Genomic DNA, 22,824 nt, shown 5'->3' with positions numbered 1-22,824 from the left:
TGCCCTTTGTACTTTTTCTGTCTTACCTATGTGTTTTGGGGGATGAGGTTTCCAGAATTCTGATGCATACTCCAGGGTTGGTCTGATGAATGATGTTATTATCTTTCTCAGCATGTCATCATTTATATATATGAAGGCTATTCTCATATTAGCAAGTACTGTATACATGTTACATACCTTCTCACTGTTGTGGTCAGCCGGAGATAGTCTATTATTGACAATCTCTCCTAAGTCCTTCTGTCTTTCTGATATGTGTAGGGGTGGTCTTCCTAACTTATAATCCCAGTCTGGTCCTATCTCACTTTTACTAAATTTAATTACATGACAGTTGTCCACATTTAATTCCATTTGCCATTTATTGTTCCATTCATGAGGTTTATTTAATTCTTCTTTCTGCTGTTTGCAAGAATCTGTGTTAGTAATACTCCTTTGTATTTTTGCATCACCAGCAAACATATTTAGATAGCTCCCATTTGCAATGTTCCTGTCTACGTCATTTATGTATACTAAAAACATAGTTGGTGCTAGCAATGAGCCCTGAGGAACTCCGCTAGTCACTTCTCTCCATGATAAGCTATTTCCCCTTAATACTGTTTCATTTCTCTTTTTCTGAGACAATCCTGCATCTAACAGTGTAGATTGCCTTGGATACCTCCTTGATGGTACAGTTTCCATAAAAGTCTTTGGTGCATTACTTTGTCAAATGTCTTCTTGAAATCTAAATAGATACTGTCCATCCACCCTTCTCTTTTCTGTAGTGTTACTGTAACTCTATCATAGTAGCTTAATAGATTAGTAACACATGAATTTCCCTTTCTAACAACCGAACTGCCTTTCTGTTATCATACTGTGTTCTTCTAGATGGTTTACCAAACTTTTCTTATCAGCTTTTCTAGTATCTTACTTACAACACTGGTCATTGATACTGGTTGGTAATTGAGTGGATTATATTCTCTTTCTTGAATAGGGAAGCAATGTTTACTTTCCTCCAAAAATAAGGTAGTTTACCCTGACCTAAGGATTCCTTGAATGTTAAATACAATGGTCTGCTTAACTCATTTGCAGATTCATGGAGCACCCAACCTGAAATTTCGTCAGGACCATTTGCTTTTCCTTTGTCTAATCTACTTAACTCTTTCCTGTGTTTCTTTTTATAAAATTTGTAGATCTGGTAATATGTGTGAGCACTCATGTTCTGTATCATCTCTTTCAAAATTATTTTGTTTAGTAAAAACTGATTGGAACTTTTTATATAGTGCTTCACAAATATCTTTCTCTTGTGTATAGATGATCCCCTCATTTGTAATGGACTGTTTTATCATCAACTTTGGTTTTGCTTCGGATGTAGCTGTAAAATAGCTTAGATTGATCACTACTTTTACGTATAATATCTTCCTCAAACTGTCTCTAGTACTTCCTTCTTATCTTTGTATAATCATTTCGTGCCTGTTTATAGTTGTTATATGCCCTCTCAGTATTGTGTCTTTTGTATCTATTCTACAGAAAGTCTCTTTTTTCTTTTGATTTTTTATATTCTATATTAAACCGTTTCTTTATTTTCATTTCTGTTTCTCTGTGCTGAGAGATGTAATTTCAGACTCCTATTTCATAAAGATCACAGAATTTTCTGTATATAATATTTAAATCTTGTCCTCTAAGCTCCTCTTCCCAATCTATTTCTAAGACGTATTTTTTCGGGTCATGATAGTTGCCCATTTTGTAGTTCAGACCATTTTTGTAACTCTCATTACTGGTAACATCATATGCAATCCTGATGTTACAATTTAATACTGCATGGTCACTTTTGCTGAATGGAAGGGTGATACATTATACTGTCAAATTCATTTTCCTGCCTAGTAAATATAAGATCTAGTACTGATGGCTCATCAAGTCCTCTTTTTCTTGTTTTCCTTTACATGCAATGTTAACAAAAACTCCTACACAAGATCTAGGAGCTTTTGATCCCAACTGCTTTCATGGCTTTTTACATCTAGAGTATTCCAATTCATATCTGTATTGAAATCTCCAGTTAATTTAATTCTTTCAGATTTCTCTTCCGTTATATGTAGTAATGTTCTTAAACTCTGAATTGTACTTTCTGCCACGTCTTCATATTCGCCTCTTTCCCAAGTGTTTCTTTTGGGTGGTATGTATAAATCTGCCACAATTAATTTCCCTTCAGATGTGTTAATCTCCAATGCAATCAGTTCTACTTGTAAGGATATATCTTGTTTATTTCTTTGACATAGATTTTTTTTAAAGATTATAATTCCTCCTCCCTTTCTTAAATTTCTGTCTTTTCTCCATATATTGTATTCCTCTAAGTTTAGGGTATCATTTGGTATATTTGAAGTTAATTTTGTTTCAGTTATGCAAAGAATATGTGGTTCATTTTCTTTGGTATAGTCTTCTATTACTAATAATTTGGACACATTAGACACCATTCCATCTACATTTGAGTACACCAACTTAATCATCTTGTTTACATACATGCCATAACTTGAGTCTACCTTCCTTCTTGTTATTCCCTGTTGGTTATGTACCACTTTCGTACCTGCAGTCCAGTTACTCTTGTCTTCCTCTGATCTTCACTCGTTCTTTGTTTTTGCCTCCTCCGTTTTCTCTTTTAGTATTCCCAATTCCTATTGAGTTAGGCACCTTTTTAACCATACCTTTTTAAGTTCCTCTTTTTCCAGGAGTTTGTTTGCATTTTTTAGTATATCCACCAGTGTTCACACTCTGGAAGGTTACTTCCAGAGGCCTTGACTTATTTCTCTCATATTGCCCTAGCCTTTTGTGTTCCTCTATGGCTTTATTATAGATTTCCTCTGATACTTCCTTCAATGTGCTCATTATATTTGCCATCTCCTTTTTGTCTCTAGAAATTTTGTTTTCTTATTTCTTCCTTTCCTTGGGGGAAGCAGCCTAGGTATATAGATAGATAGATAGATTTCTTCCTCATCTATACCAGTGATTACTAAAGATTTGCTAATATCTCCTGAATCTTTGACCAATTTTGGGTTGTTTTGGATTAATTTTTTCACCTCCCTTCAGATCCTTTTTCTTTCGACTCTTGTCTCTAACTCTTTCCTTACTTTCACCATTTAACTCTTTCCTTACTTTCACCATTGCAGCAAATGTTCTTTTCACATCATCTACGTAACTTTGCATCATTTCATTCATCTGAGTTATCTTCTTTTCAGTATCACTGGTTTGGTCTATCAGATTGTTTGCTTGCCTAACTGTCTCTGTATCATTTCTGAACTCCTCCATAATACGCTCATGGTTGACAATTGTACAGTACTTGCCATTTCACCAATCTTACTTTTAAGTGAACCCACCTCAACTGACAGCTCATCTATTGTTGTGTCTTTCTTGTTTAATTCCTTTACTAATTTTTAATTTTCCTGCTTCTGCATGCACTACTGCTTCTTATTTTGATCCATTTCACTCTGGAATGCTTTTACCAATTTCTTCTTACTGTCTACTAGTTTCTTATATGTTTCCATTTCAACCAGTTCCTGGTAGAAATCATCATCCTATTTTCTGCCTTTATACCTTCTCTTAATTCCTTCCATATTCACTTTATTAAATATGGTGGTCATCCTGTGGTATAATTAAAAAAAAAAATCTGCTTACAAGCATGCATCACTTTGATACTCGCCTGAGGTAGATGAAACAGCTGATGAAGCTTGATCGCGCAGTCCTGCACGAACTGGCTGTATTCTGTTATTTGGACAACACTTTTGCTTAAACTTGCTCTACCATGATACAACACTATTTAGTTTAACCTAGCACAGAGCATGACTCACATAAAGATACTATTTAGTTATGGTCAGTTGTGGCCAAGGGTGGCCAGTGTGGAAAGAGGTGATATGTGTGTCGTCTAACTGATGCCTCAACTGTGTGTGTGTGTGTGTGTGTGTTCTTACCTAATTATATCTTAACAGGAATGAGTCAGGCTTGTACTGTCCCATACATTAAACCACTTTTATCATACGTATCCTTAAATTTATTAATTGTTTTGGCACACTCTATTTCATTTGGTAGTGCATTCTACTGATCACTCATCCTATTTGGGAAACTGAATGTGTGTGTGTGTTCTTACCTAATTGTATCTTTACAGGAATGAGTCAAGCTCGTACTGTCCCGTGTCTTAAACCATATTTATCGTACATATCCTTAAATTTGTGAATTGTTTTAGCACACACTATTTCATTCGGTAGTGCATTCCATTGATCAATTGCTCTGTTTGGGAAACTGAATTTCCTTACGTCTTTATCACCTCTCTTCTTATGCAGTTTTTTGCAGTGTCCTCTTGCTGATGCTTCTCCATATGTTAAGTAATCATTTATGTCTATTTTCTTCTTTCCTGATACGCACTTATATACCATTATCATGTCACCTCTTTTCCTTCTCTCCTGTAGTGTTGGTATATTCATTTTATTTAGTCTTTCTTCGTAGCTTAGGTCCCTTAAGCTTGGTATCCATCTTGTAGCGGCCCTTTGAACTTTTTCAATCTTCTCTATATGTTTTTTGAGATGAGGACTCCAGACTACTGATGCATATTCCAGGGTTGGTCTAATGAATGATGTTATTATCCTTCTTAGCATGTCTTCATTTATGTATGTGAATGCTATTCTCATATTTGCAAGCAGTGTATACATGTTCCGTACCTTCTCGCTGATGTCGTCAGCCGGAGATAGTCTGTTATTGATAATCACACCTAGGCCTTTCTCTCTTTCTGATGTGTATAGGGTTTTATTTCCTAACTTATAATCCCAATCAGGTCTTTTTCCACTTTTACCAAACTTGATTACATGACACTTGTCCACATTGAATTCCATTTGCCATGTACTACTCCATTCATGAAGTTTATTTAATTCTTCTTGTAGCTCTTTACAAGAGTCTGTGTTAGTAATTCTCCTTTGTATTTTTGCATCATCTGCAAACATATTCAGATAGCTCTCATTTCCAGTGTTACTGTTTATATCATTTATATACACTAAAAACGTGATTGGTGCCAGCACTGAACCCTGTGGTACTCCACTAGTCACTTCTTTCCATGATGAGTAGTTTCCTCTTAGTACTGTCCTCATTTCTCTTTTTATGAGAAAGTCTTGCATCCAACAAAACAGTTTGCCTCGAATTCCTCCTTGATGGTACAGTTTCCATAAAAGTCTTTGGTGTGGTACTGTGTCAAAAGCTTTCTTGAAATCTAAATAGATACTGTCCACCCATCCTTCCCTTTCCTGTATTGTGTTTGTTACTCTGTCATAGTAGCTCAACAGATTAGTAACACATGATTATCCTTTTCTGAAACCAAACTGTCTTTCTGATATCATACTGTGTTCTTCTAGATGATTTACCCAAGCTTTTCTTATAAGTTTTTTTAATACCTTGCTTACAACACTGGTCAGTGATACTGGTCGGTAGTTGAGTGGATTTTGTCTATTTCCTTTCTTGAATAAGGGGACAATATTTGCTTCTTTCCAAATATCAGGTAGTTTACCTTGACTCAAGGATTTCTTGAAAATTAAAAATAATGGTTTACTTAACTCCTTTGCACATTCTCGTAATACCCAACATGAAATTTCATCAGGACCACTTGCTTTTCCTCTGTCTAATCTACTTAACTCCTCCTGTATTACTTTTTCTGCTATTTGTATATCTAGTAGTATGTGTGGACATGCGTGTTCCACATAGTCCCTCTCAAAATTTTTTTCTTCTGTAAAAACTAATTGGAATTTCTTATTTAGTGCTTCACAAATATCTTTCTCTTGTGTATAAGTGATTCCCTCGTCCTTAATGGATTATATTATATCTTTTACTTTGGTTTTGCTTCTGATATAGCTGTAAAACAGCTTTGGTTGATCACTACTTTTATTTATTATATCATCCTCAAACTGTTTTGGGGCTTCCCTCCTTATTCTTGTATAGTCGTTTCTTGTCTGTTTGTAATTATTATACACCCTTTCACTATTGTGTCTTCTGTATCTATTCCACAACAAATCTCTTCTTTCTTTTGATTTTTTACATTCTGTACTGAACCATTTCTGTATTTTCTTATCTGCTTCTTTGTGCTGTGGGATGTACTTCTGGACTCCTATTTCATAAAATTCACAGAATTTTTATATACAGTATTTAAATCTTGTCCTCTGAGCTCATTTTCCCAATCAACTTCTAAGAAATACTTCTTTAGGACTTGATAATTTCCCTTTTTATAGTTTAGACTCTTTTTGTAACTGTCATTGCTGTTTACTATGTCATATGCTATCTTGAAGTTATAATTTAGTACTGCATGATCGTTTTTGCCGAGTGGAGGGTGATATATTAAACTGTCAATATCATTTTCTTGCCTAGTAAATATTAGATCTAGCACTGAAGGTACATCAAGTCCTCTTTTTCTGGTGGTTTCCCTCACATGTTGCGTTAAGAAAAACTCTTGTACGAGATCCAGGAGCTTTTGGTCCCAACAGCTTTCTTGGCTATTTATATATAGAGTATTCCAATTTATATTTGTATTGAAGTCCCCAGTTAGTATAATTCTTTCCGATTTCTCTTCCATTTTATGTAGCAATGATCTTATACTCTGAATTGTACTCTCTGCCAGGTCCTCATATTCGTCTCTTTCCCATGTGTTTGATCTAGGTGGCATGTACAAATTGGCTACAATTACTTTACCTTCAGATGTGTCGATTTCTACTGCAATCAGTTCTACTTGTGATGGTATATCTAGTTTTATTTCCTTGACTTTTAGATTTTTCTTAGTTAATATTATAATTCCTCCTCTTTTTTTTAAATTTCTGTCTCTTCTTCATATATTGTATTCCTCTAAGTTTAGTATGTCATTGGATATCCTTGGTGTTAATTTTGTTTCAATTAGGCATATTATTTGCGGTTCATTTTCTCTGACATAATCATTCATCTCTAGTAATTTAGATACCATTCCGTCCACATTTGAGTACATCAACTATATCATCTTGTTTATATACTTGTCATGACATGGTTCTACTACCTTCCTCCTTTTTCTTCCATCCTGTTTGTGTACCACTTTCGTACCTGCAATCCTATTACTTTGTAAAAAAAAATTCTACTTCTCCTCTTCTGATCTTCCCTCATTTTTTGTTTTTGCTTCCTCCCTTTTCCCTTTCAGTAATTCCAGTTCCTCTTGTGTTAGGCATCTTTTTATCCATACATTTTTGAACTCCTCTTTTTCCATAAGATTCTTCCACAGTGTTTACACTCTGGAATGTCACCTTTAGAGATCTTGATTTGGTTTTCTCATATTTCCCTAACCTTTTGTGTTCCTCTATGTCTTTACTACAGATTTCCTCTGATACTTCTTTCAGTAAGCTCATTAAATTTGCCATCTCCTTTTTGTCTCTTGCGATCTTGTTTTTAACTTCTTCCTCTTCTATACCAGTGATTACTATTGATTTGTTTATCTCTACTGAATCTCTGACTAACTTTGGATTGTTTTGGATTATTCTTTTCACTTCCTTTTTAATGCTTTTTTCCTCCATCCTTGTTTCTAAGTCTTTCTTTACTTTCACCATTTCAGCATACGTGGTTTCTTCATCATTTTTGTAGCTTTGCACAGCTTTATTCACCTGTGTTATCTTCTCCTCAATATCACTGCTCTGGTCCATAAGACTGCTTGCTTGCCTAATTGTCTCTGTGTCATTTTTGAACTCTTCCATAACACTCTCGTGATTGACTACTGTACTTGCCATTTCACTCACTTTCTTCCTAAGCATACTCAATTCCACTGTTAGTTCACTGATGGTTGTTTCTTTCTTATTGGCCTCCCTTCCTAGTTTTACTATCTCTTCCTTTTGCAAGTGCATTTGCTTCTTTATTTCATCAATTTCGTTTTTGAAAGCCATTTCTAGTTTGTGTACACGTTCAACCAGTCTATTGTGAGTCTCCACTTCAACCAGTTCTTGGTAGAAATCATCATTTTGCTTTTTACTTTTATCCCTTTTCTTTTCCAAATTTGTTTTACTGAAGTATGTATCCATTTTGTAATACTAAATGAACAGAGTATGTACTTACAGAGTATGTACACTTTCCCCGTGTTGCTGTAGTCTAAACAAACCCAGCTGACTCAGCACCTTTTTTTTCCTCGTGGTTCTTTGTTCTGTTTGAACCAGTCTTGTTGAAACTTATTATTATTTTTTTCCTTTTAATAATGAAAAATCATTTAGTCTAACCTGGTACAGAGCTTGACTCATTCAAAGATACTAATTTAGGTAATGCCACTGGCCATGTTGGTTTGGTGCGGAGCGCCGATGTCCGACGCCTACGTCTGATGACTCCCTGTGTGTGTGTGTGTGTGTGTGTGTGTGTGTGTGTGTTCTTACCTAATTGTATCAGGAATGAGTCAAGCTTGTATTGCCCTGTGTATTAAACCATTTGTATCATACATATCCTTAAATTTATAAATAGTATTGGCACACACCATTTCATTCGGTAGTGCAATCCACTGATCAATTGCCCTATTTGGGAAACTGAATTTCCTTACGTCTTTATCGTCTCTCTTTTTTGTAGTTTTTTGCAGTCTTCTCTTGCTGATGCTTCCCCATAGTTTATACCGTATATTCATTTATGTCTATTTTCTCTTTCCCTGAGATGCATTTATATAGCATAATCATGTCTTCTCTTTTCCTTCTCTCCTGTAGTGTTGGTAGATTCAATTTTTCTATTCTTTCTTCGTAGCTTATATCCATTAAGCTTGGATTCCAGAATACTGATGCATACTCCAGGGTTGGTCTGATGAATGATATTATTATCTTTCTCAGCATGTCCTCATTTATATATGCCAATGCTATTCTCATACTGTACTAGCAAGCAGTGTATACATGTTACATACCTGCTCACTGATGTGGTCAGCCAGAGATAGTCTTTTATTGATAATCATTCCTAGGTCCTGCTCCCTTTCTGATATGTGTAGGGTTGATCTTCCTAACTAATAATCCCCATCTGGTCCTTTCTCACTTTTATCAGACTTAATTACATGACATCTGTCCGCATTAAATTCCATTTGCCATCTATTGGTTCATTCATGAAGTTTATCTAAATCTTCTTGTAGCTCTCTGCAAGAATTTCTGTTAGTAATACTCCTTTGTATTTTTGCATCATCCACAAACATATTCAGATACCTTCCATTTCCAGTGTTACTATGTTATATACTAAAAAATTTGTGCCAGCACTGAGGCCAATGGAACTCTGCCAATCACTTCTCTCCATGATGAGTAATTTCCCCTTAGTACTGTTCTCATTTCACTTTTTCTGAGAAAATCCTGCTTCCTACAGTAGAGATTGCCTTGGATACCTCCTTGATGGTACAGTTTCCATAAAAGTCTTTGGCGCGGTACTCTGTTAAATGCTTCCTTGAAATCTAAACAGATACTGTCCACCCATCCTCCTCTTTTATGTAATGTTTCTGTAACTCTTATCGTAGCTTAATAGATTAGTAACACATGATTTTCTCTTTCTAAAACCTAACTCCCTTTCTGTTATCATACTGTTTCTTCTAGATGGTTTACCAGACTTTTCTTATCAGCTTTTCTAGTATCTTACTGACAACAATGGTCAGTGATACTGGTTGGTAGTTGAGTGGATTCTGTCTATTCCCTTTCTAGATTAGGGGAACAATGTTTACTTTCCTCCAAATATCATAGTTTACCTTGACCTAAGGATTCCTTGCATATTAAATATAATGGTTTGCCTAACTCTTCTGCACGTTTATGTTGCACCCAACCTGAAATTTCGTAAGGACCATTTGCTTTTCCCTTTTCTACTTTACTTAACTCTTCCTGTACTTTTTTTGATATTTGTATATTTGGTAATACATGTGGACACGCATGTTCCATATCATCTCTTTCAAAACTATATTCCTTTGTAAAAAAAAATAATTGGAAGTTTTTATTTAGTGCTTCACAAATATCTTTCTCTTGTGTATACATGACCCCCTCATCTGTAATGGACTGTATTTTATTTTTAACTTTGGTTTTGCTTCGGATGTAGCAGTAAATTAGCTTAGGTTGATCACTACTTTTATTTAAAATGTCTTCCTCAAACTGTCTTTGAGCCTCCCTCCTTATATCTTTGTATAACACTGTCTAACAAACTTAAACCAATATTTTATGTTGATTTTTATGCTATCTGTGATCAATGTCAGTGCATGTATGTCGAGTATGCTATTTGTTTTTGTGTAAACCTAGAGTTATAGGAGTTATGCAACAACATATGTATCATACAAGGACAAGAACTGCAACTTGTTACCATTTTGAGAATGTTGAGAATATCAAAGAGTTTATATACTTCCAGGTGTATATTATAAATATAACTAGAAAATGAGCAAACAATAACATCATAGGAATCAGGGCATATAGTATCTAGACATGAACTTTTGATCTTGACTTTCTTCTGTTGATGTGATGACAATCACACAACAATCCCCAAATGCAATCGCCCATCATCGCCTTGTTCCACCTACCCTAATGTCTGATTTCCATCAGCAGAATGTCCTGGTGGAGCTGTTTCCCATGCTCCTCGCTGACTGCACCCAAGTTTCTTTTGAAGAAATCAAGGTGGGAATGCAGATAGAGCCATTTGATTGACATTCTGCATCCAAGCTGGTGGAATGCCCCAATCAGGTCATTGACGAGGTGTGCGGAATTTGGTTTCCTCTGGTTGCCAAGAAAACCTTCCACAACCCCTCCGAAGGCATTCCAAGTGCGCTTTTCATCATCAGTCATTTTACCCTGGAGATCATGCCTTGCAAGCATTCTTCGAACATGCGGCCCGGTGAATATGCCATCCATCACCTTTGCCTTGCTTAACTTGGGAAACTTTAATCGGATATGCAGAAACACATCGCCATTCTTGTCCATGGCTTTCACAAATTGTTTCACAAAACCAAGTGTTATGTGTAGCAGCGGTAGCAATACCTTCTCTCTGGAGATCAGTGGAGCTCTAAGAATGTTGTACGAGCCTGGTGCGAGACTCTCTCTGAAAGGCCAGTCTTTCCTCACGAAATGCTCTGGATCGCTCCGGCTGTCCCACAAGCATAGAAAACATGAGCATTTCTTATAACCATCCTGCATTCCAAGTAGGAACGAAATCATTTTGAAATTCTCACAAACCTCCCAGTTATGATCTGAGTACTTGATCTTTGTCAGATAAATCTTCACATTCTCATAGCCTGCAGCTGGAATTGATGGGAGTTCGTTGCCGTTATGCAGAAGTACAGCTTTTAGGCTCTTCACGGAACTGTCTATGAAGAGTCGCCATTCTGAGGCCTTGTCATCCACTCCTATGGCTTGGAACAAACCCTAATATCAAAACAATAACACAACGAGGTTTCTTCACAAAATTAGAAGAAGGATGCAAACTTGCCATGGTGATTCTCAATTTGCAACAAGTTCCATTCACTTTGACGTGACGCCAGCAGACCAGCATTGGACATGGTAAGTCCTAAACCTTGGACCAAGTCATCCAGTTCTTGCTGACTGGGAAAGTGTGCAGTGTCTCTGAAACATTCTCCAACATACGATTCATCACTTTCCCATCCGTCATCGACGATGTCCTCATGGTCAGAGACAACTTCTGTGTCTGCAGGAGGGACAGGAATCATCAGCTCATTGTTGTGAGACACTGAAGATACTGAAGAAGGCAACTTTAGATATACAATGTTCTTTCTGCCCTTAATGCTCTTCGCACCACTTATATCAACCATGCAAATATAGCAATCGTCATGGTGATTCGAAAGCTCTCGCCACACTTTCGTAATTGCGAAAGGCAACTTTTTTCTCGCTCCTCGTTCCCAAGCTTCAAGCACAGAGTGACAGCTACCACAAGTGTAGTGCGTAGCCCAATCCTTATCTTGATCGCCCATTGCCATGACAAAATATGCTTTGTATGCATGAGCAAATTTGGTATCAAGGTGGATATTGTGTTGAATCATCTTCCGTCCAGTATATTCTCCACATACATAACAAAATGTATCGGCTGACAGCATGCAAGAACGTCTACTGGTCATTCTCATCAATAGAAACACCTTTAGGAACAGCTCAAAAACACATTGACCAGCAACGTGAATCGAATGAACTGACTCGATCCACTTTGCAACATCTACATGGATGCAGATGGTGTGTGTGTGTGTGTGTGTGTGTGTGACGTGGTAAGCGATACGTCAGCCATTACATCTGCGTGCAGTAAAAAGACTGGAAATAAACAATTGCCAATTGTTGACAAAAACTTTGAGGTAGACAAACATAACATACACCATTGGAATCAACGTGGAGAACTGAGTCTAACAAGACCATAAAACTTAATAAACAAAATCTTTGTTACACAGTGTAATCATTTCTTGTCTGCTTATAGTTTTATATGTCTTCTCACTACTGCATCTTCTGTATGTATTGCACAGCAAGTCTCTTTTTTTTTTAATTTTTTACATTCTGTGTTTTAACTATTTCTTTATTTTCATTTCAGTTTCTTTGTGCTGAAGGATGAAATTTTCGACTCCTATTTTATAAAAATCAAGAATTTTCTTTATATAATATTTAAATCTTTCCTGTAAACCAGAAAAGCATTTACAGCGCTAGCTGGTAACCTTATAACCAACCAACACGTATTCTCTATGTGACAGCAAGTGGGTTTTAGTGCCCCTCCCCAGAAACAACTAAGTAAAAATACGAACAAGAAGCCTCGGACCAGGACTGACCAAAAAGTGATGACTAAGGACCGATCAAAAGACAGGATATGGATGGCAACGTGGAATGTAAGGGGTGCAAATGATATGGTGAAAGAAAGAGAGTTTGTCCAGGTGCTCGAGGGTGCGAAAGTGGATGTATGTGGATAAACTGAAGCTAAATGGAGCGGAGAGAGTGTGAGAGAATGGGAGTATGGATGGGGTATATGTGCGGGAGTAGGTGAGATTGAGAAGGCAAAAGAAGGAGTGTCTATTGTTGTGAGTAACAGATGGAAGGAGAATATAAGAGTATGGATCAGCTGGCTCAAGGATTGTGTAGGTAAGACTGAAAGTTGGACTACAAATGTGGGTGATTGTGTGTGTGTATGCACCAACTCAAGATCGTGCAAGCAGAATGAGAGAAGAGTTCTGGACAAATGTGGAAGTGTGCATGGAAAAGTTTGAAAGGAATGAGAGAATGTTTTTGGTTGGTGATATGAATGGTAAAGCAGGGAATGTGAAGGTGGATGGAGTAGTTGGTGAGTGGGGTGTGCCTGCTGAGATAGAAGAGAATGACAGTGCTTTAGTGGACATTTGTGCCGGAAGGGGGTTGGTGATAGTCAGTACCCTCCTCAGGCACAAAATGATCCATAGGTATTCATAGCGAGTGTCAAGAAGGGTGCGTGGTGAACTGAAAGAACATAAGGCAATGATTGATTATGTGTGTGTGGATGAAAGGATGCAAATGTGTGTAATGGATTCAAGAGCACATAGAGGTTGGGGGAGTGGACTTTCAGACCGCCACTTGGTGGTGGTGAGAATCAAGGTCTAAGTTAATGGAGAAATAGAAGAAGGGAAGGACATGAGGAAGGAGTAGATCATCAGTATGGATTCCATCAGGGACGCTCTTCTAGTGGTCTTCTCACCTACCTTTCAGACTCCTGGTCATCCTCCCTTCGGGACTTTAGCGAAAACATTGCCATTGCACTTGACATCTCAAAGGCTTTCAATCGAGTCTGGCATAAATCTTTAATTTCCAAACTGCCCTCTTATGGTTTCTATCTTTCTATCTATTCCTTCAGCTATAGCTTCCTTTCTAGTCGTTCTATAGCTGCTGTTGTAGACGGCAATCATTCTTCTCCTAGATCTATCAACAGTGGTGTTCCTCAGGGCTCTGTCCAATCACCAACTCTTTTCCTTTTATTCATCAATGACCATGTAAGCTGTACGTCTAACCCTATCCACCCATAACTGATGATTCCACCCTTCACCTTTCCATTTGGTTCTCGCAACGTCCATCTCAGCAGTTACTTCAACAAACAAGGGATCAGGCTATGGCACATCTAATGTCTGACTTGCCTCGTATCTCTGACTGGGGTAAAAATAATCTTGTTTTAATGCAACAGAGCCTCAGTTCTTACACCTATCAACCCGACAAAATTTTCCACAGGAGTACCCACTAATGTTTAATAATATCCAGCTCAATCCTGCATCATCCTTGAACATGCTTGGGGTTTCATTCACTCAGGACTTATCTTGGAAAGATCTCTTGTAAAATCTGCCTCCAAGAGATTTGGTGTGCTAAGCCGACTCTGTACCTTCTTTACCCTTGCACAGTTGTTGACTTTATACACGGGTTTTATTCGCCCCTGTGCAGAGTACAACTCTCATGTGCGGGAAGGCTCCCCACATACGGCTCTTCTTAATAGGGTGGAGTCATAGGCTTTTCGTCTCATTAACTCTCCTCCTCTTACTGGCACCCTTCAACCTCTGTCTCTTCACCATACTGTTGTATCTTTATCTCTTTTCTATCGCTGCTTCAATGGCCACTGCTCCTATGAACTGTCTGCTCATCCCTCCACCTCTACAACGGGCGCATAGCACCCGTCTAGCAACAAACTCTCATCCCTTTTCTGTCCAACTCTTTAATGCAAAAGTTAACCGTTACTCCCAGTCTTTCATTTATGCAACAGGTCAACTCTGGAACTGTCTCCGTCTGTCTATATTTCCTACTTCCAATGATCTCCAGTCTTTCAAACGCAGTGTGTCCAGGCATCTCGAAATGAACGGATCTTGAATTTGGCTCTCTTTTGTATTTTTTTTTTCTTGGAAGGAACGGTTTGCGAGCTCCTGGACTTTAGTTCCATCTTCCTTGCATAGAAAGAGGATGAGAAAAAGGCAGACTATAAGAGAGAAGTGGAAGAGCAATTGGGAAATATGGATTGGACCAAAGAAATATGTGCAGCATGTGAGATGGTGTGTGGGTTGAAGAGAAGACGAAAGGGGGTGCAAGGAACAGCATGGTGGAATGAAGAGGTGAGACAGGCTGTGGCACAAAAGAAGCATATAATGAGTGGATCAGAAATAGGAGAGTGGAAGAAGTTGAGAGACAGAAGGGAGAGTTATATGTCGAGAGGAAGAGAGAGGTGAAAAGATTAGTAAGAGAGACTAAGAAGAGAGTGAATGAGGAATTTGGAAAGAATTTGAGTGTAAAGTGGACGGACTATAAGAAAATGTTCTGGAAAGAGGCAAAGACAGCTAGACAGGGTGCCAAAGAAGTTAGTCGGGGAGTGAAAGAAAAAAATGGTAGATTACCAGTGGAAAAGGGAGAAATAGTGAGCAGATGGAGAGAACACTTTAAGGAATTGTTGAACACAGAGATTGAAAGTAATGCAAGTATAAGTGGGTGGGGAATGGCTTAGAGAAGCAGGGATGTGAGAAGACAGGAAGAAATCAGTAGGATGGAAGCTGTGGAAGCAATGAAGAAAGTCAAAAGGGGGAAAGCCCCAGGAACTAACGAAGTGTGTGATGCAATGCTGAAGCATGGGGGAGAGATAGTAGTAGAAAGGATATGGAAGATGTGCAGATTGACCTGGGAGGAAGGTAAAGTCCCGGAGGATTGGACGTCAGGTGTAATTATTCCCTTGTACAAAGGAAAAGGGGAAAAAGAAGCGTGTGGTAATCATAGGGGCATTTGTCTTCTTAGTGTAATAGGAAAAGTATATGATAGGATACTTATTGACACAGTTAGGGAAATAACAGAGGAATTAGTTGGAGAAGAACAGGGAGGTTTTGGGAAGGGAAGAGGTTGTGTAGATCAGATATTCATTCTTAGATCTTTAGTGGAAAAGTTTCTAGAGAAGGGAAAGAAGCTGTATGTGGCCTTCACTGATTTAGAGAAACCATATGACAGGGTGGATAGACAATGATTGTGGAAAATATTAAGAATATATGGAGTTGATGGGAAGTTGTTGAATGCTGTGAAGAGTATTTATGAGGATGCTAAGGCTGCAGTGCGTGTGGATAGTGAACAGTGTGAATTTTTCTGTTCGAAGGTTGGATTGAAATAGGGAAGTGCCATGTCTTCATGGTTGTTCAATCTGTGCATGAATGTGGTTATAAAAGAGATACAAGGTAGGAGATTGGATGTTGGGGTGGCCCTAATGAGAGACAGCAGTGTTTGGAAACTCCCTGTACTGTTGTTTGCAGATGATACTGTGTTCTTAAGTGAAGACGAAGGAGAGCTGCAAGGCTTGGTGGATGAGTTTGAGAGAGTGTGTAAGAAACGGAATCTAAAGGTGAATGTAGGGAAGAGTAAAGTGATGGTCTTTGAGAGAGGTGAAGTCAGTGAATGTACAGCGAGGTTGGATGGTGAGGAATTGGAAAATGTGAGTACGTTTAAGTACTTGGGTAGTGTGATGAGTAAGGATGGAGGTTTGGAGGGTGAAGTGCTTGAAAGAGTACAACAGGGAAGAAAGGTTGCTGTTTCTTTGAAAGCAGTGATAAGAAACAGGGAAGTGAGCATGGAAGTGAAAAAGTTACTACATGACAGTATTGTGATACCAACTCTAACGTACGGAAGTAAAGCTTGGACGTTGTTGGAAGGACACAAGTCAAGAGTGAGAGCAGTGGAAATGAGATACTTGAGAGGAGCACGTGGAGTCACATGGAGAGACAGGCTGACGAATGAGGATATAAAGGAGCGTTGTGGTGTTGATGTGGATGTGATAGGAAGCGTTATGAGGAACACACTGAGGTGGTTTGGCCATGTGGAGAGGATGGAGGGTGAAAGACTGACGAAGAGAGTGTATGTGAGTGAGGTGGAGGGGGAAAGAGGGAGGGGGAGGCCGAGGATGAGATGGACAGATGGGGTGGAGAGGTATATGAGAGAGGGGGGTGTGAGTTGGGAGCAGGGGAGTGAAATGGCGGGGGACAGGGCGACTTGGAGGCGATTTGTTTGTGGCCACCCCAAACGGGATTGAGGCGTCTGGCAATATATATATATATATATATATATATATATATATATATATATATATGTATACATAGTCGGGCAGCATCCTAAGGAGAGGTGCAAAACACCTAATTCATAAACAGGGTACCCGACTTGACCATGTGAGTCAAATTAAGTCTCTTGTAGGTGGGGCTTTTCACCTGACCTGGCGTTTCCGGTTGGCCATAAAATATTTCCCTGTATATGATTACCTCAGCCTTTGATATATATACACGACAGTATTTTGTGGCTAGTCGGAAACAACTGATCAGGTGTAAAGCCCCATCCACAAGGGAGTAACACGATAAAGACTGTGTTAAGTGGCCACGCATGGACATGTCACAATGCTTCTCTGTGTAGATGAGGTGAAATTACTGATAGAAAAGAGAAGAAGAAGGAACCAACGAGGGAAGGGTGGTATAAAACCATTCGTTAATACTGGACAAAGTGACTTAGCTACTCAAAAATATACAGCAATAAGGTACGGTAAAAAACAAACAAACAAACAAAAAAGGGTGTAGATGAGAAAATATTTTGTGACTGTAGAATTACAAAATAATTTTTGACTGTAGAATTACAAAATAATTTGACTGTAGAATTACAAAATAATTTGTGACTGTAGAATTACAAAATAATTTGTGACTGTAGAATTCAGTTGCTAAGAAACTCAGATACACTGAGAAAACAGACTGCAGAGAGAGAGAGAGAGAGAGAGAGAGAGAGAGAGAGAGAGAGAGAGAATGTTCTCTTGGTTTACGTAAACCAGTCCAGACTGTGCAGAATGAAATGGCTATTCTCACATGCACGTACCCATGGTGCTTGTAAAGATCAGACGAGGCTAGTGAGAAGCGAGAAGAGAGACGCAGTGTAATAATATTACATTAAAGGTAGTTAAGAATCAAGTAGTTACTCACAGATACACGTCGCCATGCTGCTTGTGAAGATCATCCAGTTGTTCCTCTAAATTCTTGGAGGTGAGAGGGATGTATCCAAACAACGGTAGACCCCATCGTCCTGTTGGATGATCAGATATAATTAAAGTAATTTAACGCTATTTGCTGCTGTTTTAAGTCCTCTTTTTGCAATTTAAGTTACCAACAAAAAAAAAAGAAAAAAAGAAGACTCCCGTTTAACATCTAATGTCGGTGGCGTATTTCAGAGTTTATTCTTACTACACGAAACCGTTTTATTTAACTCCAGGAGACACATCTGGTTATGAAGGGATAAACTGAGACTGTTTCCAGTCTTCTCATTTCCAATGTATCTCGAAAGGAAAACAAATTCATCTGAGGGCAAAATGCAATAAACGGAAAATACGTTGTCATCCAGGAGTTAAAGTTGCATCCCTAGGCTAAAAATAAAGCAGAATCATCGAATTCTCCCATTTACATATTCACTTGTACCAAAAAATGTGGAATAATTTTGGAGCACATTCCTGGCACGTAAGGAAGACTTTATCTTGTCCTAAAACTACGCTCTTTCTACTCTGAATGCTGAACCACTGCAAGAGTTTAACACTAAAACATTATGCGTATCACAATGAAGACTTATGGAAGGCATTTGGAACCGATATACTGTCTGACTGTCACTGAAATATAACAAGAGTTTAATACAAGAATATTATCCTGGTTACCTAGAAGAGGCAGGAAAAGCATTTAGAGCCGTATTATTGTCTCATTTTACCAATGAGCTGTGACATGATATTAACATTAGGATACCATCCCAGTCACGAAGAAGTGCTGTGGGAAGGATTCAAACTGAAATTATGGAAAGGATTTAGAGCTGAAGTATTATCTTTTCTGCCACTGAGATGAGGCCTACAAACACAAGAGGATGGTGTTAGGCACGAAGAAGTGCTGTGGAAAGGATGTTGAGCCGCAGAATTATATTAACTTGCCACCAAGTTGGGGGAAAATATGCTGAAAAACGACAAAATGCTCCGCCAATATAAGGTGAACGAGGTACTGTACAAAGAGCAGGGAGGTGCCGGATTTACTGACAGACTTTCGGTTTAGTCCGTTTTCTCTTGTAACAGGGTTAATTTTTGCTCGAGTAACGCAAGACATGGAAGATTCGCACTTTTTCGTCCTGGTCCTTCTTAAAATGTAAAAGCCCAAGACAATATTTCTTAAGTGTTTAATTTATCGAGAAGTACTAAATTCTACATTCTCTTCGTCCATCCTGCAAAAACAGAGTTGGAACAAGAAGTTAATCACATTTTTTTCAGCTCTGGAATCAAATTACCAACCTCCTCCATCAGTTTTGTGTTCTTTATGGTCGGTTTTCTCCAGTCTCCCTTCAGTTTTTTTTTTTTTTTTTTTTTTTTTTTTTTTTACTCCTTCCCTTCCATGTATATTTTGCTTTCGGATTCCAAGACACAGTACAGTCTGTGACAAAAGTTGGCTAATGTTTCACCACTTTTACATATCACTTTCTTCCGCTGGAAAATATTCCTTAACCGAGAGAGGCTTGGTATATTGCACTACCCATTGGCTGTTCTCCCCAGTATGGTACTTCAGCGTGGAAAGTGAAGGACATGCCCTAAACATAAAGTACAAAAAAGTGGAATGCAAAGGTGGTCACTGAAAGCACTTTTTTCACATTATATCATTGCTTTACTATGTCAACACTATTTTTTTTTTTTCAATCGGTATTTTCCATTCTACCTTTATTTATCATAATGTATTCATTCCTTCTTGGCCTCCAGTGACGTCGTTCTCTTGAGTATTTTGACTTCATCAAGTTCTGCTCAATAAGAAAAAGGGATAAACAAAGCAAGATATTCATGTGTTCTATGCAGCACAACGGCATCTGTTAAATCTATTCGTGCAAACACGAGACGATTCTGTTCAGCGCTACTGAAACCTTTTGCAATGGCAAAGAAATCAGAAACTGTCAACTAATATACTCACTGGGATTTTGCCTCATTATCTCGTGGGTTTCACCTTGAGGGTTTCCTCTGTGTGTGTGTGTGTGTGTGTGTGTGTGTGTCGGAGGATGGAGCGGGTTCTGCCTTATTCTCTCTGACTTTAACATATACCAAATACCGTAGTTGTCTCTTATCCTTTGTTTTCAACAAAGCTGTTGTTTTTTGCTATCATTAGTGACAGAGATTCGTGAAAGAGAATGGAGCCGGTTCTGCCTTATTCTCTCTGACTTTAACATATACCAGATACTGTAGTTGTCTCCTATCCTTTGTTTTCAACAGAGCCGTTGCACTTTTCTATCATTAGTGACAGAGATTCGTGAAAGATGTGGTGTAAGGAAGTCTATTGATCATAGGGTAGAACTGGGCGTGATTAGATGGGACAATTACACAGAGAGAATGGATATGAATAGGGCGATGAAAAATTAATGAGAATCACTCTGAAGTAAGAGAATGTGTGGTCGGCTTATATTGTTGGGTATGGTAAGTGAATGTATTAATAACAGATGTATGCAAGTTGGAAAGAAAAAAAAAAACTAAGAAATGATGTAATATGATGCTTTGAGCAGGCTATGCACTGTTTGGAAATGCATATAAAAAAGATTCAACCCTCTTTTACTCTGCTGTCGACGGAATGCTCTCGATCCCACAGTACTCGTACTACGAATTATATTTTTATGTGTATCGTTTGGACTGTGAAATGGAGCCGAAAAAAGATTTGAATAATGAATGAATGGATAACTGGAATATGTCACCGGGTTCTTCGTTGACAATTCTCCCATTCTTGAGCTTTTTTCTTATCTTCCTTAATATTTCAAATCTCCATAGACAGTAGTCCACAGTCCATCCCAATAGGAAGTGAAATGAATCAACAGAAGTTTCTGTACAAAAACTAAGCAACGCACAAACAAACAAGCAACCAAGTACACCATGCAGTTCAAAATTAATGCACAGCAAAAATTAATGGGCTGCCGTGCAGAGAATTCCTGGATTCATCTCACCTTCTGACCAGAACTGAAATTTTAGTACGTCCACCTTAACCTGGCGGAGATTTTCGTCCTTTTGCAACGTCTTTTACTTCTCTAAATGTCAGATTATTGACAGTAGTACAGCTATACACTAAAGTTCTACCATTTCCCCGTGAACAGCATCACATCCAAATGTTAATCTTTGTTGTAATACATTTGCAGAAGAAAGCAATACTATCGACCTGCAACTGTTCCGTAACATTTCGTCATGTGCAGCATCATATTTTAGTGTTGATCTTTTGTTACAGTACAGTAGTTCAAATGGCGATCTTGTAATTTAAGGTTAAGTTAAAGAGGACAGAGTTTACTATGAACTGCTATAGTGAATCATTTTCCTCTAACAAAGATCCTCAACTCCTTTCAGCTCAGTTAATGGCCAAGTGTTGCCAGACTGAAGGCACTCTTGGCCACTAAACAAGAAATTTCATTCCTACCACAATACTTAGCCTCATCGAATTTCATGTAACCACAATTTGGTATTTAACTTGTAAGAGCAAGTCAGTTCTGTCATATGAAAATAAACCAAGAGCATTGACAGAGTGTGCATGATAATTATATCCTCGCTTTCCTTCTTCCTCTTAGCTCCTGCCACTTAGTAGTTATCAACACATCCTACCAATACTGATAGCACAGAAAGAGTACCCTCCCCTCTCTCTCTCTCTCTCTCTCTCTCTCTCTCTCTCTCTCTCTCTCTCTCTCTCTCACACACACACACACACACACACACACACACACACACACACCTGGTGGCAGTCCCTCTGGTTTCTTCAACAGCTGCTTACACACACACACACACACACACACACACACACACACACATACCTGGTGGCAGCCCCTCTGGTTTCTTCAACAGCTGCTTCAATATGACGAGCAGCAGCAGCAGCAACGCGACCTCCACCCACATCTCCAGCACCACACCTGCACCGTCTTGTCTTGTGTTGCCGCTTCCTTTACGCCACCACTGAAAGACCACACAGGAAAATAATGGAACACAGGGAATGACTGTCTTTATTACTGTCCACTTCTCTACGATAACTTATTATAATATTATTCTTAATACGGCCAGACTTAGGAAAGGCCTCCAGTTCTGAAGGGGTTAACGAAGCTCTGTTTAGCCCCTAGAGCTATAAGGGAAAAATATTGAGGCAACAAGAACAAAATATATAATGCCTCGTCAGAGTGACGCAGTTCATCCCTTCAGCAAGAGTAGTTTACATTATTTTTCCCTGCAAACAGACAGTTGTATTCAATTTACTAAAGCTCAGCAGTGTTGAACTTGTTCATGAATCTTTTATATAGTGCTTCCAATGTGAAAATCCTCCATTACGTAGGTAGCAGAAACATGTTTAAAAGTGTGTCATGACAGTGTAGTGGATAATGGAGAAAAATTCTAATGGAAACTACTTGTAACTTCTTCACAAACGGGAAGAATCTTGGAAAAAGTGGAGAAAGGAGGGCAGTTGCTCATACCTGGGGTAGTATTGTTGTACACTTCGAGGGTTTTCACGTACATGATCCATACCAGTTTATTTCTAATCCCTTGAATATTATTAACGCAATTTACACGGCGTTAGAGAGTCGTACCTGATATTCAAGAAATCATTACAATATTGTATGCAAAGCAGTGTAACTCACTAAAGCAGGAAGCCTCTTATGCCACAGTTATATACTTCTTGTCCGTGAGAGAAACACAATACAAACAAATCACAAATATGAGAAATCTCTCGCTTGTTAGTCCCTTCAAGATCTCTCTTAAGTTTAAAAAAAAAAAAAAACTAGGTTGGAGAAAGTAAGTATAAATGTGTTAATGTGGAGTCATAAACATTAATAGAGGGACAGGGCAGTCTGCCACCAGAGGTCAGGTTAATACACATGTCTACCCCCAGCTCCCTCT

General features: G+C 38.4%; 1 protein-coding gene across 1 annotated transcript in view; it reads right to left on the bottom strand.

The window, feature by feature from the left end:
* LOC145391618 (cytochrome P450 2L1-like) overlaps positions 1-21,879 on the bottom strand; it is a 257,804-nt gene extending 235,925 nt beyond the window's left edge. The window contains exons 1-2 of the mRNA XM_080266160.1: positions 21,753-21,879; positions 17,891-17,990 (exon numbers count right to left, since the gene is read on the bottom strand). Coding sequence (XP_080122286.1) covers positions 17,891-17,990; positions 21,753-21,834 — 182 coding nt within the window. The 5' untranslated portion in view covers positions 21,835-21,879. The remainder of the gene's footprint in view (positions 1-17,890; positions 17,991-21,752) is intronic.
* Positions 21,880-22,824: the final 945 nt, after the last annotated feature.

This window comes from Coenobita brevimanus, chromosome 2, assembly GCF_032717465.1.
Source record: "Coenobita brevimanus isolate Jiangsu-jjx chromosome 2, ASM3271746v2, whole genome shotgun sequence".
In the NCBI taxonomy this organism is placed as follows: domain Eukaryota; kingdom Metazoa; phylum Arthropoda; class Malacostraca; order Decapoda; family Coenobitidae; genus Coenobita; species Coenobita brevimanus.
Note: the sequence above shows the minus strand (reverse complement) of the source record. Positions and strands in the feature narration are given on the sequence as shown.